At 52.1% G+C, this 13,726-nt stretch overlaps 1 protein-coding gene across 4 annotated transcripts; it reads left to right on the plus strand.

Moving 5' to 3' along the window:
- Nucleotides 1–367: 367 nt before the first annotated feature.
- On the plus strand, nt 368–13,610 carry LMBR1L (limb development membrane protein 1 like). 4 transcript variants are annotated; one of them, XM_059185467.1, is made up of 17 exons: nt 370–755; nt 4,153–4,237; nt 5,282–5,312; nt 6,335–6,474; nt 6,669–6,772; nt 7,618–7,744; nt 8,692–8,760; nt 8,902–8,966; nt 9,284–9,356; nt 9,448–9,531; nt 9,627–9,703; nt 10,485–10,562; nt 10,709–10,782; nt 11,019–11,109; nt 11,212–11,278; nt 12,648–12,809; nt 13,013–13,610. In XM_059185467.1, the coding sequence occupies exons 1-17, from the start codon at nt 684–686 to the stop codon at nt 13,078–13,080; spliced, it is 1,467 nt and encodes a 488-aa protein (XP_059041450.1). In that variant the 5' UTR covers nt 370–683; the 3' UTR covers nt 13,081–13,610. The 4 variants fall into 4 exon arrangements, with proteins under 4 accessions (XP_059041452.1, XP_059041450.1, XP_059041449.1 ...); XM_059185466.1 differs by having other exon boundaries at nt 371–755; nt 5,279–5,312; XM_059185469.1 differs by lacking the exons at nt 12,648–12,809; nt 13,013–13,610 and adding an exon at nt 12,200–12,641 and having other exon boundaries at nt 368–755; nt 5,279–5,312.
- The last annotated feature ends 116 nt before the right edge of the window (nt 13,611–13,726 follow it).

The raw sequence follows: 13,726 nt of genomic DNA on the forward strand, positions 1-13,726 counted from the left end.
CAACAGAAACTCGGTTTCAGAAAATGCTGCTACAGGCCTTGGGTTACTGAGCAGCAGTACCTTTCGGAACCCCCTTGGTGCCCTCACATCCTGCCTGGCTGGCCGGATCCAAATGGTTCATTTAACCACAGTCAAATTAAAATCTTGCTTGCTCCGAAAATGCAGGAACCGTCCTCTCCCAACTGCAGGAGCTGAAGGAGACGGCTGCTTAGTTTTAGAGCTAGCGCTCAAAGGCCCCAAAGATCCCGCCTCCCTCCTCGAGGCAAGCCAATCAACGTTCCTCTAGCGATGAGCGGCAGCGCTTAGGAGCCAATGAACCCCGCTCTCTGGAAGAAACCCGCCCATCCCTTGTGGCGTCAGGGGATCTCCGGTAGATAGAACCAGCACCTGCGCTTCCTCGTTGCGAGCTTGTTGGAGGGTGTTTGCGTTAAAGTTGTAGGAGTCCGGACCTTAAAGGGGAGGGAGCGGAGGGGGCCGGGGCCCTTTAAAACGAGGCGCGTAGTACCTGCCCCTTTAAGGCGTCCGGACGACTGAATCTGAGCTCCAGATTACCCCGAGTTTCCGTCGCAGGCTGCGAGGAAAGGCTCCTTGGTTGGGTCCGGGTGCTTGGCGGCGGCGGCTTCATCCCCGCTCGTCCTCCCCGGGCCCGGAGACACCCCCGCCCCAGTCATGCTGAACGGAGTATGGAAGCAGCTGACTACGAAGTGCTATCCGTGCGAGAGCAGCTCTTCCACGAGAGGGTTCGCGAGTGCATTGTGAGTACGGGACTTGGGCAGGAACGGTACCTGGGACCGAGCGGGGGAGAAGCAAGGGTGTCGCGGGAGAGGGAGAAGTTCGGGTTGGAGTGCGACCACCCGGGGTCAGAGCGCCGTCAGGTCCTGCGTGGTCTAGGGGCGAGCGACGGATGGCCCCGGTGTGACAGAAAGACCCGCGCTCGGGCTGGTGAACCTCTAGATCGGATCAGTTGGGGAGCTGCGCGATAAACAAAGCCGCGGGTCGGTTTCCGTTCCTCCCGTTTGCACGCCCCTCCCCCCGCCCGCCCTCCAGTCCCCCACCCGCCCTCCGGTCCCCCACCCCTGCGGGGCCTGCGGGGCCTCAGGGCATGGGTCTGCGAGTCGAGTGATTTCGTAATCGGATAGTCTGAGAGGGATGGGCTTAATTGTGGAGACCCCGCAAATTCCGCTGATGTTTGACGAAGCGGAGACGTCCAAAAGCTGAACTACGTTCCAGAAAAGACTTGGGAGTTTTAGGGATGGCATGCCAGAGGAACGGGGCACTTTGGTTGGTCTCCCACTTCGGAAGGAAGGCCTCTTGTGGGGTGGATTTTACTGTGTAGAGATGGAGAACAACTAAGTTATCTCCTCCTTTGCATCCTCACTGATGCTTTTTGGAAACTCCGTAAACCGAGGTTTCTAGCTCCCCAGCCATTCAGGGATTTTCCCTCTGAGTGGTCCCCCTCCTCCCCAGAGCTCCAGAGGCAGCAGGCTGCGTTCCCCACTCCCCCACTGCCACCTTGTGCAACAGCTGAATTTGCCACACAGCGATGGACTCCTTGTTTCTGGGGCCCAGGGGAACCCCCGGGGCGGGGTACTTAGGGAGCTGCAGATTTCTCAGGCCTGCTTTCAATTCTCATCTCTCCCCTATGTCTTTCCTCAGAGTTCCTCAGAGTAGCCCTCACCCCCAAACACTAAATGGAAGGAAAAAAGGAAAGGTTTGGAAGGACAGACGTATTAATGAGTAGAGGGAACCCACTGATAGGGTCATCCTTTATTTTTCCTCAGTCTGCCCTGCAGCCTCAGACTGGAGGGAGGAGCAAAGTGAGCCACCACCTAACTAGGTCTGTTCTTATCTGGGAGGACTGAAAAGTAGGGAATGTACCCGTCCATGTGTGGAACTCCAGATCAACTTTCCTTGTGTGATCCTTAATGGATAGTCCCACATGGTAAGGTTGGGCATGTTGTGAAGACACACCCAGGCCTTGAAACATTGTAGGGACAGAGGCCCACATTCCTAGAGAACAGGGAGGGATGAGACCTTGGACAGAGAAGCAGCCTCCTAAATGTCTCCCCCATTCTTTAGTCCTATTAGCTGAGGACATCAGTGCTGGCCAAGGGCAGCTTTTAGACTTCTGTTGCCTCCCCCACCTGGCTCCCATCCCCTGCTCTAGAGAATGACCTAGCCTCTGCTGAAACTGGGTGGAGCTCCAGCCTGACCTTTTGAGCCCTCCCACCTTCCTGGCTATTACGCAAGCCCAAGGGCAGAGGGAGCACTAGGCAGTAGAAAATCTTCAGTACAATCTGAGTAACTCATTCTACTCCACTTCCCTAATGCTAAAAGCTAAAATTTTGTTCTAGACCTGTCACTCTCCTTGGGTCTGTTTGACTTCTTCCTTCCGTGTGTAGATATGTGTGTGCAGATTCCTTGTGGGGTCAGCTCCTCTTGGAGACTGTAGGACTCAGGAGACTGATCCTGCTTTCTTAGCTTACTTTATTCATTTTTAAAAAAGGTTTTATGTATTTATTTGAATGAGAGAGAGTGGGAGACTGAAAAGAGGAGCAGGGGTGGGGAGGGGCAGAGGAGAGGCGGAAGCAGGCAGGCTCCCTGCTGAGCAGGGAGTCCCAGGAACCTGGAATCATCACCTGAGCCAAAGGCAGGTGGCTTAACTTAACCAGTTGAGCCACCCAGCGCCCCTCTTGGCATACTTTATATGCAATAACATGGCAGGGTGCCTGGCTGGCTCAGTTGGAAGAGTGTGCAACTCTTTTTTTTTTTTTTTTTTTTTTTTTTTGACAGAGAGAGAGCACAAGTAGGCAGAACATCAGGCAGAGGGAGAGGGAGAAGCAGTCTCTCTGCTGAGCAGGAAGCACAATATGGGGCTTGATCCCAGGAACCTGGAATCATGACCTGAGCTGAAGGCAGATGCTGAACTGACTGAGCCACTCAGATGCCCCAAGTGTGCAACTCATAATCTCAGAGTTGTGAGTTCAAGCCCCGTGTCAACTGTAGAGATTACTTAAATAAACTAGTTAAAAAAATAAAAAATACATGCAATAATATCTCAAGGCTCTCTGGCACTGATTGTAGGGCCAGGCTGACCGGCGACTCCTCCCTTCTGCAACAGTAGCTTACCTGGAACAGTGTAGGGATGCATGCATGTGCAGACTAACCTGGCCAAGTCCTGCCTGTGGATTGGAAGTCCAGTTGCCCAGGGGCATGGGTCAGCCTGGCTCTAGAGCTGGAAGTCACTTAATAAGGACCAGGAATTGACAGCCTTTAAAAGGTCTGATGTGGCTCTAGAAACATTGTAGATTTTAGATGTTGGGCCCCAACTAAGGTCTACTCTTAGGGGTGGGGGATTAAATGAGGCTCTGGGTTGGCCCAGAGCAGACCTGATCTTTCAGGGCCCCTGAATAAACACAGAGTAGAAATTCTTTTTTGTTTTTTTAAGATTTTATTTATTTATTTGAAAGAGAGAGAGTGAGAGCACAAGCTGGCAAGAGAGGCAGTGGGAGAGGGAAAAGCAGACTCCCCGTGGAGCAGGGAGTCCGACACGGGGCTTGATCCCAGGACTCCAGGATCATGACTTGAGCCAAAGGCAGATGATGCCCAACTGACTGAGCCACCCAGGCACCCCTAGAAATTCTGACTTAGTCTAGGAACATGATTCCTACTTACTCTTCCCTGGAGCTTGGGTCAAAGTGGCAGCAGGGGCAAGGGAGGAATGGGAGGAGGAACAGGGTGTCAGGACAGTGCACACATCCCCTTCTTCCTTGAAACCTACTTCCCTTTTCAATAATGTGCCAGGAGTAAATTCCCTCTGATTCTGTGGCCCGTTTCAGGTATGTGTGTTTGTGCATCTCTAAGGGTTTTCTCTGTCTATTTACCAACCAGGCTTCAGCTGAAACTGTTTTCTCCAGGGCAAAGCTTCATAGGGCAGGACATAGTACTGTCTCCCTATCCTCTCTCTGCTGCTTCTTAGAAGTCCCTGAGGACCCTGACTAGAAGGAAATGCTGGGGAGAAAGATGAAACCCCTAGAAGTGTGGAGCCTTGTTTTGGGAAAGTGACTCCATAGAATTAACAGAGAGGCCAGTGGGGCTCTGGAAATATGTTGGAGATAAGAGCTTCTCATCCCAGCTCACACTCTGCCGCAGATCTCAACACTTCTGTTTGCGACACTCTACATCCTCTGCCACATCGCCCTGACCCACTTCAGGAAGCCTGCTGAGTTCACCACAGGTACCTGTGACTGCCCTCCCTTTCCCCTACTCGTTGCCGATGTTCCTGTTGCCATGGGGCCAGCCTCAGGGGAGTGGGCCCATGGTGCCTGCTGGGAAAGGAAGGATAGCTGTTCTGGAAACTTCCCTTGTTCTGCTTCACTTCTTCCACAGCCTGGAGCAAGGTGGTATTCTAGACAGAAGGGTCTGCAATGAATAAAGCCCCCGGGAAAGTCCTGTAACTTTCCTGACCCTCAGTTCCATCCTCTACAAAATGGGCCTAACAGTCTCTAACCAGTTCACTGACCTCATGTGAGATAGTTAATGTGAAAGCCCTCTGGGAACCTAAAATGGACAGTGTAATCATGGGCACAAACTCTGTCCTCATCTAGAGCACTTATACCCAGGAACAGAGACCTACCTGACCGCTGGGGACCCTAGTACCTGGTGATGGTGGCCTTTCTCTTTATGGAGGGCATAAATGTGCTCAGATTGGAGCTTTCCTTCTGTAGGCATTGTACGATTTGGGGGGCACGTTGGCCCCAGTTCCTAGCCCCAGCCTGTCCAGATCATTCTGTCCTGGCCTCAGTCTTTCCTCCCCTCCAGAAGGCTTCATGAACCCCCACCCAAGAAGGCAGCTACTCCTCAGTATAATTCTCCTGAGGACTTTCCCTGTGAATACTGCCCCCCCACCTGCCTCATTTCCCTTTGCTGCCCCCAGCCACTGATGTCATCAGCTGCCCAGACTGGTTTCTGATATTTCCAGCTTACAAAGAGAGAGATAATGGGGAGAGACAGAAGTGAGAGAATTTCTGGCCTGTACTCTTTCCACTTGGGACACAGATCTTTAACATGCCACCTTGGCCAGAGAATATGTTGCGGGGTTCATAGTGTGAACTCTCCCAGAGCCTCAGGCCAACTCTGCCTGTGTGGCCCAGGCCCTTCTTCTGGGGCAGGGAGGGGACAGGAGGGCACACAGCAGCACAGATGGTCCCCAGAGCTGCCCACTGATGTCTTGCCTTTTCCCCATGCCTTTCTCTCTCTCTCTCTCTCTCTTTCGTAGTAGACGATGAAGATGCCACAGTCAACAAGATTGCGTAAGTGTTGCTGCCCCAGCTTCTGGTACTAGGAGCCTTTAGAAGCTGGGATAGTGTGACTCTTGGAGCTAGGGGGAGAATGGGGTGTCACACAGTGAAGAGAAGGTTCCTGCTTCCACCCCATTTCTGGCTTCTTCCGGCTTTACCTCACCCTGGGGACGCTTGGAAAAGTTGTTGTTCCTGTCTCCCCAGTTAGGCCAGGGGTTTCTGGGAGCCTCTTGGCCAGGAACTGTTAGCTGGGGCCTGAGTCACCGGAAATGGTTCCAGCTTGGCTTCGCTTCCCAGTGGTCATCAGGGAAGGAGTGGGGCAGGGATGTAGACAAATGGACTAGAGCAGGGGATGTGGAAGGTGGAACCCTCAGGGGCAGGGGGGCTTGGTTCTGACAGGATGGCCCTTGCTGCAGGCTGTTATTATTCTTTAGCACATACAGGGAAAATACAGAGACGACCCCTCCAGTCAGCAGATTAAAAGAAGGCAACCTTCCCCCTTGGTGGGCCAACTAAGTAAAAGTGCCTCTTCTTTTACCTGAGGCAGCCACGGACACAAGCCTTGGCTATGAAGCTGGGTTTCAGGTTCTTCTTTTCCCCCTTTGCCTGGTGCCTTCGTGCAGGGGTTAGCCATATGGGGTGACCCTGCTCTTATTTAGGCTAGAGAAAGCAAACTCAGAAACCCATATCTTTGAGCAGAACATAGAAGACAAGCCCCTTAGCTTGGCATGCCTACTGTACCAGGCAGGTGTGTGTAGGAGAACTGCATTCCTGGGGATAGTCTGGGCAAGTGTCATGACCCATGACATGAATGCCTAAGGTGTACCCGTCCCTGTGGCAAGACTTTGCTGCGGCAGGGGGGAGGTTAAGGGGCAGTCGGTAGAGCCTCAGCTGCATGGCTCCTTCCCTCGGTCTGTCGCTGCTACAGGTAGTTCAGGAGAAACATAGGTACCGAGGGGGATGAGCAGGGAATTCTTGGGCCCAGGGAAGTGAGTGTCTGAACTAAGCAAGGGCACTACCCATTCTCTGCCCAGGCTCGAGCTCTGCACCTTTACTCTGGCCGTCGCCCTGGGTGCTGTCCTGCTCCTGCCCTTCTCCATTATCAGCAACGAGGTGCTCCTCTCACTGCCTCGGAACTACTATATCCAGTGGCTTAATGGCTCCCTCATCCATGGTACGTGGCTCAGATTGCAGCTTGGGATGGTGATAGGGAACAGCCTAGGTTCATGCAGACATGGGCAGCCTCAGCTAATGAGTCCTATATCACCCTGTCCTTGCCCCCTCCTCCACCACCTGGTCAGTCCCCCATAAGTCGTTGCCCCATCTCCCCCCCGCCTAACCACCTCTGCTTTTCCTTTTTTGCTCTAGGCCTCTGGAACCTCATTTTTCTCTTCTCCAACCTGTCCCTCATCTTCCTCATGCCCTTTGCATACTTCTTCACTGAGTCTGAGGGCTTCGCTGGCTCCAGAAAGGTGAGTGGGGGAATATATCAATCAATTTAGGCAGGAAACAGAATTCTACTCAGATGGGTCAACTGAAGAGATTTACTTAATTTTATCTTATTTGTTAATTTTAGAGAGGGAGGAGGAGGGACAAAGGGAGAGAGACAGTCTTAAGCAGGCTCCATACCCAGTGCAGAGCCTGACTTGGGGCTTAGTCTCACAACCCTGAGGTCATGACCTGAGCCGAAAGAAGAGTCGGACACTTAACTGACTGAGCCACCCAGGTGCCCCACTGAAGAGATTTTAACAAAGACTATTTGCAGAGGTTCAGTCAGAGTTAAAGGGATCAATAAGGAATTTGAGGTGCTACTGTTAGCTGGAAGTCATTACCACCCCTAGGCCTGTGGGAACGAAAGGAGGACATAGTTTCTGGAACCCACTGATAGTTGAGCTGGGAGGTACTTCACAGCTACTGCCAAAACCATAGTGACAAAGATTAAAGGAAACTGAACTACCCCGATCCCCCTCTCTCTCTACATTCCACTGCCCTGCCTGTCCTTCTCGCTGGGCAGGCTGAACCAGAGGGCAAAGAGCTTGTGTGATGCAGCCCTCTGGGGTCAGCCTCCCACAGCAAGGCAGGATGCAGGATACAGAAGGGATCTGGGGAGTGGGGGTTGCCCATGAGGACTGTCTGGCATGAGGATTGGCCCTAGATGTAGGGTCGGAGGACGGAGCAAATTGGCGCAATAAGAGGGAGATGCCCTTCCCTATCTCCTAAATCCAGCCATCTCTGGTTTCCCCAGCCCATGCCAGCCCATGTCTCCTTCCTTCCCCTGGTGTTGATCCTGCCCCTCACGTGTTGCCTCCTCCTATAGGGTGTCCTGGGCCGGGTCTACGAGACGGTGGTGATGTTGATGCTCCTCACCCTACTGGTGCTGGGTATGGTATGGGTGGCATCGGCCATTGTGGACAACAACAAGGCCAGCAGGGAGTCACTCTATGGTGAGAGGGCCGCCTTCCTCCCCTCCCTCCAGGCTGAGTGGCTCTGCACTTGGCTGATGCACTCCCCTGCCTGGAGCAACCGTATCCCTCTCAGGTGGGGAAGGTTGGGACGGTGTTCCTTCAACTGAAGTTTCAAACTGATGGACATCAGGACAAGTCCAACCTGCAGAAATGATCCCTCAGGCCCACGCAATGATTAAAAATATAAATGAGTCAGTTGCTGACATGCAAAAGTGGAGAGATTTCACATTAGTATCCAGATTTGTGGCTTTGCCTGACAAAGTTGAGGATCCAGCCTCACTAGACCCTGGGGGCTGGGCCTAATAGCAGTTATGTTCCTTCCCTGCCATATTTTTTATTTATTTATTTATTTATTTATTTATTTGACAGACAGCGATCACAAATAGAGAGACAGGCAGAGAGAGAAGAAGGGAAGCAGGCTGCCTGCTGAGCAGAGAGCCCGATGCGGGGCTCGATCCCAGGACCCTGAGATCATGACCTGAGCCGAAGGCAGAGGCTTTAACCCACTGAGCCACCAGGCACCCCTCCCATCTTATTTTTTAAAGATTTTATTTATTTATGTGAGAGAGAGAGAGCATGAATGGAAGGGGAAGGGCCTGAGGGAGAGGGAGAAGTAATTTCTCCACTGAGCAGGGAGCCCAATACAGTCTTTGATCTCAGGACCCTGGGATCATGACCTGAGTCAAAGGCAAACCCTTAACCGGCTGAGCCACCTGGCACCCCTGTAGCTGTGTTCTGTAGATACGTCTTAGGGCCTACAGTTTGCTGTAGCCCCACTGCTCCCTCTTCTGCTGACACTAGGCCAGCTTTCCTCATTCACCATTACTTGCCTAACCCTTGTAGGCTTATGTATGGTGTCCTTGCTAGTCGCTGAGGCCCAGCAGTCCCCAGGAAGAAAAACTGACATACTTCTTTTTTACCCTTAGACTTCTGGGAGTACTACCTCCCCTACCTCTACTCCTGTATCTCCTTTCTTGGAGTCCTGCTACTCCTGGGTGAGTGTTGAGGGTCTTGGAGGGAATGGGCAAGGTCCGTGGATCAAAGTAACCAGGGTGGAAGGAGAAGGGAATAGAAGGGTGGGTAGGGGAAGTGGTGGAGAGAAGGGTCTGGGAGGTAACTGGCTTCTGTCCCCACAGTGTGTACTCCACTAGGTCTCGCCCGCATGTTCTCGGTCACTGGGAAGCTACTGGTCAAGCCTCGGGTATGTAGTGCTCTTTGCCCTTTGATTCCTGCAAAGCTGGAGCCAGACAGTGAAGCTACCCTACAGTTGTTTAGTACACACCTTGAGGAAGGCCACAGCCTTTGCTGGCTCCTGTATCCTTCACCCTTTCCCGCCATCTGGGGCTGGTCACCAGACATGCAAGGCAGAGCAAAAGGCAGTTGGGAGGGCCTGGATCAAGCTTCTGGCCACGGGGTGGTGAATGAGACTGTGGAGCCTGGGATGAGCAGGGGTCTCCTTGGTGCCCTCAGGATCGGGGAGCCTCTGACAGTTAGTCCCTCCCTTTCCCCTGTCCCCAGCTGCTAGAAGACCTAGAGGAGCAGCTGTACTGCTCAGCCTTTGAGGAGGCAGCTTTAACCCGCAGGATTTGCAGTGAGTCGTGGTTCCCCCTGGCTGGGATAGGGGCTGTGGCTTGAGTGGGGGCTACAGGACTGGGAGGCCGCCCCATCTTCTCTGCCCTCAGATCCCACCTCTTGCTGGCTGCATTTGGATGTGGAGCTGCTGCACAGACAGGTCCTGGCTCTGCAGACACAGAGGGTCCTGCTGGGTATGTAGGTTGGTAGGATGAGGATACCTGTGTTTCCCCAGGGAGAGTAGCCCGTCAGTCTAGGCCCTCGCTAACAGCTTTCCATCTCCATGCAGAGAAGCGGCGGAAGGCCTCAGCCTGGCAGCGGAATCTGGGTTACCCTCTGGCCATGCTGTGCTTGCTGGTGCTGACGGTAGGTATTCCATTCCTGGTGGGGGTGACGAATGGCAGGCTCTTGACTACTGTAGGTCTTCTCAGGGAGGAGGGAGGAGGGAGGAGATGCATGGACCCAGTTATCATCAATAATAGTAGTTGCCTCTCCCTTATTGCCTCCTTTGTGTCCTGCCCTGTACTGAGCCCACTGATACCCATTTTGTAGGTGAAGAAACAGGACTGAAGGAGTTTGCCTAAGGTCATAGATGGCCACTGAGTAGTTACACAGGTTTTCTCTGGGGTGAAAATAAGGGTTGAAATCAGTCCATCCCTCCACTTGCCATGTTCTGGACTTGGAAATAAGTTTCATCAATCTGGGGGAGGAGGTATGTTTTTCTAGTCAAATTTCTTGCCATCCTCCTACTGGGAAAGGTGTGTCTTACACTACCCTCCAAGGTGCTCTGCTAACAATAACCTTGAAGAGGTCCCACACAGCTAGTGGGAAAGGGAATGTTGGACTAGAGTGTCTGTTCTTATTTATTTATTTGTTTGTTTGTTTATTTATTTATCTGACAGACAGAGATCACAAGTAGGCAGAGAGGCAAGCAGAGAGAGAGGAAGAGAAGCAGGCTCCCCGCTGAACAGAGAGCCCGATGCGGTGCTCAGTCCCAGTGTCCTGGGATCATGACCTGAGCTGAAGGCAGAGGCTTTTACCCACTGAGCCACCCAAGTGCCCCTAGAGTGTCTGTTCTTAACATTCAGCTCTCAGTATAGCTGTGGGCTGGGGCAGGAATGGGAGTCCATGACCTTGCTTCCCACAGGGCCTCTCTGTGCTCATTGTGGCCATCCACATCCTGGAGCTGCTCATTGATGAGGCTGCCATGCCCCGGGGCATGCAGGTACTGGACTGTGTATCTTTTAGGGAAGGCTTAAGAAAGGCTGGGGTGGGAGACAGAAGCTGAGACCTGAGGGAAGTCTGGGTACTGGGTGCTGGGTGGTGTTCCTGGCAGGGAGTACTCCATAGTGGTGCCACTCTATCTCTCAGGATGCCTCCCTGGGCCAGGTCTCCTTCTCCAAGCTGGGCGCCTTTGGTGCCGTCATTCAGGTTATACTCATCTTGTATCCTTCTGGAAACCCACCATTGCCTCTGTTCACTGAACCTGTCTCCTGGGACTGTGGTGGGGAGGTGTGGTGGGAATGATGGGGAAGGGGGCAAGTCTTCACCCACCTTGCAGTTCAGGAAGAAGGAAAAAAAAGACTTTATTTGAAAGGAAGGTTAGGGGAGAGGTCCATTCCCTTTGAAATGAGGCGTTCATCCTTAGGACCTGGCCAGTTTTTCCTTAACTTCGTGGCAGTTACCTGATGGTATCCTCAGTTGTGGGATTCTACAGCTCTCCATTCTTCCGGAGTCTGCGGCCCAGATGGCATGACACAGCCATGACACAGGTAGCTAGGCGGGAATAAAAGGAAGCCTCCTGGGGGCGTGCATGGGTGCGAGGTACTGACAGCTCTGCTACCCTCACCTTCCCTTTCCTTACTCCCACCTAGATAATTGGGAACTGTGTCTGTCTCCTGGTCCTAAGCTCAGCACTTCCTGTCTTTTCTCGAACCCTGGGTAAGTACCAAGAGGAGGTAAGGGAATTGGCTTTTCTTGAGTACCTACTGGTGCTAAGCATACATTTTATATATATTCTCTCTCTAATTCCCACAACAACCTATGAGGAGATATTACCCCCATTATAGAGATGGAGAAATTGAGGCTCTGTAAAATGCCTCTGTTGAGCTTCAGAATAGTGTTGCTATAAAGCTCATATCTTCCCATTAGCTGTATACCACAGCCTCCCCTGTTTACTTCCATTTTTTGGTGGAGAAGCACCGTTTTCCCCCAAATCTTCCTGTGAGCTGGATCCTCGATAAACATTCTCATCTTCTAAAGACAAAAAACAGGGAAGCTGATCAATGTACCTAGCTATACAGCTCACTTAAAGCAAGGCCAAGTCAGGCTAGAACCCTTGTCTCTTAAACACCAGTTCAGTGTCTCTTAAACACCAGTCCAGTGCTTTTTCTACACACTGGGACATGAACAACACACTCAGTCCTTCTCCCACGTTCAGAGCTACCATCTAGAATTTCCTGGTAAAAATGTTCAAAAGTTCAAAAGTAATAGTTCTCCCTAGGGTAGTATGGGAGTTCTGCCTTCACCACATCATGAACCACATTTCCTAAATGATTTAGTATTTACATCAGTTTTGTTTGGTTCTTTTCTGTTCACACTGCCTCCACTGTACCATTGTATTTATGCCATGGGTTTTCAGTAGGAAACTAGGCTTATGGGTCCACTAGTTAGTTCCTTAAATTGGATGCGGGTAAGAATATTTTTTAAGTGGGTGATGGCCCCAAAATTTGGACTTGTGATAACATTATTATGATGATTAAGGACTCGAGTGTTAGAATAGTGCCTGGCACATACTTTGTATGTGTTGTATGTGTTGTTTCATTTAATTCTTACAGTCCCATTATTTTCCCTACTTTATAGTCCAAGAAACTGAGGCACAGAAATTTATGGAATCTGCTGCAGATCACACAATCAGTTAGGGGTGGAGTTTTATCTGAACCAAACCAGCCTGATCTGAGTTCAAGCTCTTTAGCCTCTACACAGGGTGACCAGCTTTTAGGTTTCTGGCCCAGGAACAAGTGGCGGGCCCAGGTTGCTCTTCGGGACACATGGTGCCAGAGGGGGTCCCACTGGAGAAGATGCCGAACTCTGGAAGGGAAGTTGGAGCAAGCCTAGCTGCTGACACTTTCTTCAACAGCCATAACTCCCTCTGAGAACAAGTTGGGAAGGAGGAATGAGTTAATACATAGGAAAGGCCAGCCTGTCAAACGCAGTGTTGAGATGTGGCCACTAGGAGGCAGCAGAAAACGGGGCTCTGAGCCAAGTTGGAGCTGGGGAGCCCACTCCCATACCGGCCTTTGTACTTCAGGGCTCACTCGCTTTGACCTGCTGGGTGACTTTGGACGCTTCAACTGGCTGGGCAATTTCTACATCGTGTTCCTCTACAACGCAGCCTTCGCAGGCCTCACCACTCTCTGTCTGGTGAAGACCTTTACCGCAGCTGTGCGGGCAGAGCTGATCCGGGCCTTTGGTGAGAGAGAGTGGGGGCGCAGGCTAATGGGGTGGTTGTGAAGTGGGGCCCTCTGGAACTGGGGTCATCCAAGCAGGAGAGGTGGCATGCTGTCTGCTTTGTTTGTTATGTACTTCATATACCCCTTCTATGGCTTGGTTGTCTTATTCCCTGAGACTGGGCCTATGCCCTGCTTTTGACTGCCCACCCTCCCTCCTCTCCAGGGCTGGACAGATTGCCGTTGCCTGTCTCCGGTTTTCCCCGGGCATCTCGGAAGAGCCAGCACCAATGACTTCCAGCTGGGGGTGGGAGGGAGAAAACTGGACACTGCCATCTGCTGCCCAGGCCTGGAGGGGTGCCCAAGGGTGGGTGGACCTCAGAACCTGGAATCTGAGAGGGTGGTAGAGGGGAGCTGAGCTGTCTGCACTGTTGCATAATCTGAGCCAGAGTTTGGGACCAGGCCCCCCTGCTTTTCCAAATGTAACTGAGGGCCTCAGCTTGGGGTGGGGCTGGGTGACTGGGTCTGGCTCCTGGTCCCAAATCTGTTTACACATCAATCTGCCTCACTGCTGTTCAGGGCCATGCCCGTAGCCATGTTTACATGATTTGATGTGCAATAGGGTGGGGTGGGGACAGGGGAGAAACTGAGCTGGGGGCAGACTTGGGAGGCAGCTTGTCTCCCTTGCCTCTGGCCCAGCAGAGCCTAAGCACTGTGCTATCCTTCAGGGGCTTTGGACCATCAGAGAGACAAGGGTGTAGGAAAGAAGAGACCACAACCATCAGCAATAAAATTGATCCCAGGGTTTGTGTTGGTTTTTTAAAGGGCCTGTCTCTGTGTCTGTTGAACAGCCTTATTCCCACCAATTCTGAGTCTACCAGCTGAGAAGAACAGAGAGATCCTGCCTACCATCCTTACCCTTTCCTCCATCTGCATTCTT

Source organism: Mustela lutreola, chromosome 8 (genome assembly GCF_030435805.1).
Source record: "Mustela lutreola isolate mMusLut2 chromosome 8, mMusLut2.pri, whole genome shotgun sequence".
Lineage (NCBI taxonomy): Eukaryota > Metazoa > Chordata > Mammalia > Carnivora > Mustelidae > Mustela > Mustela lutreola.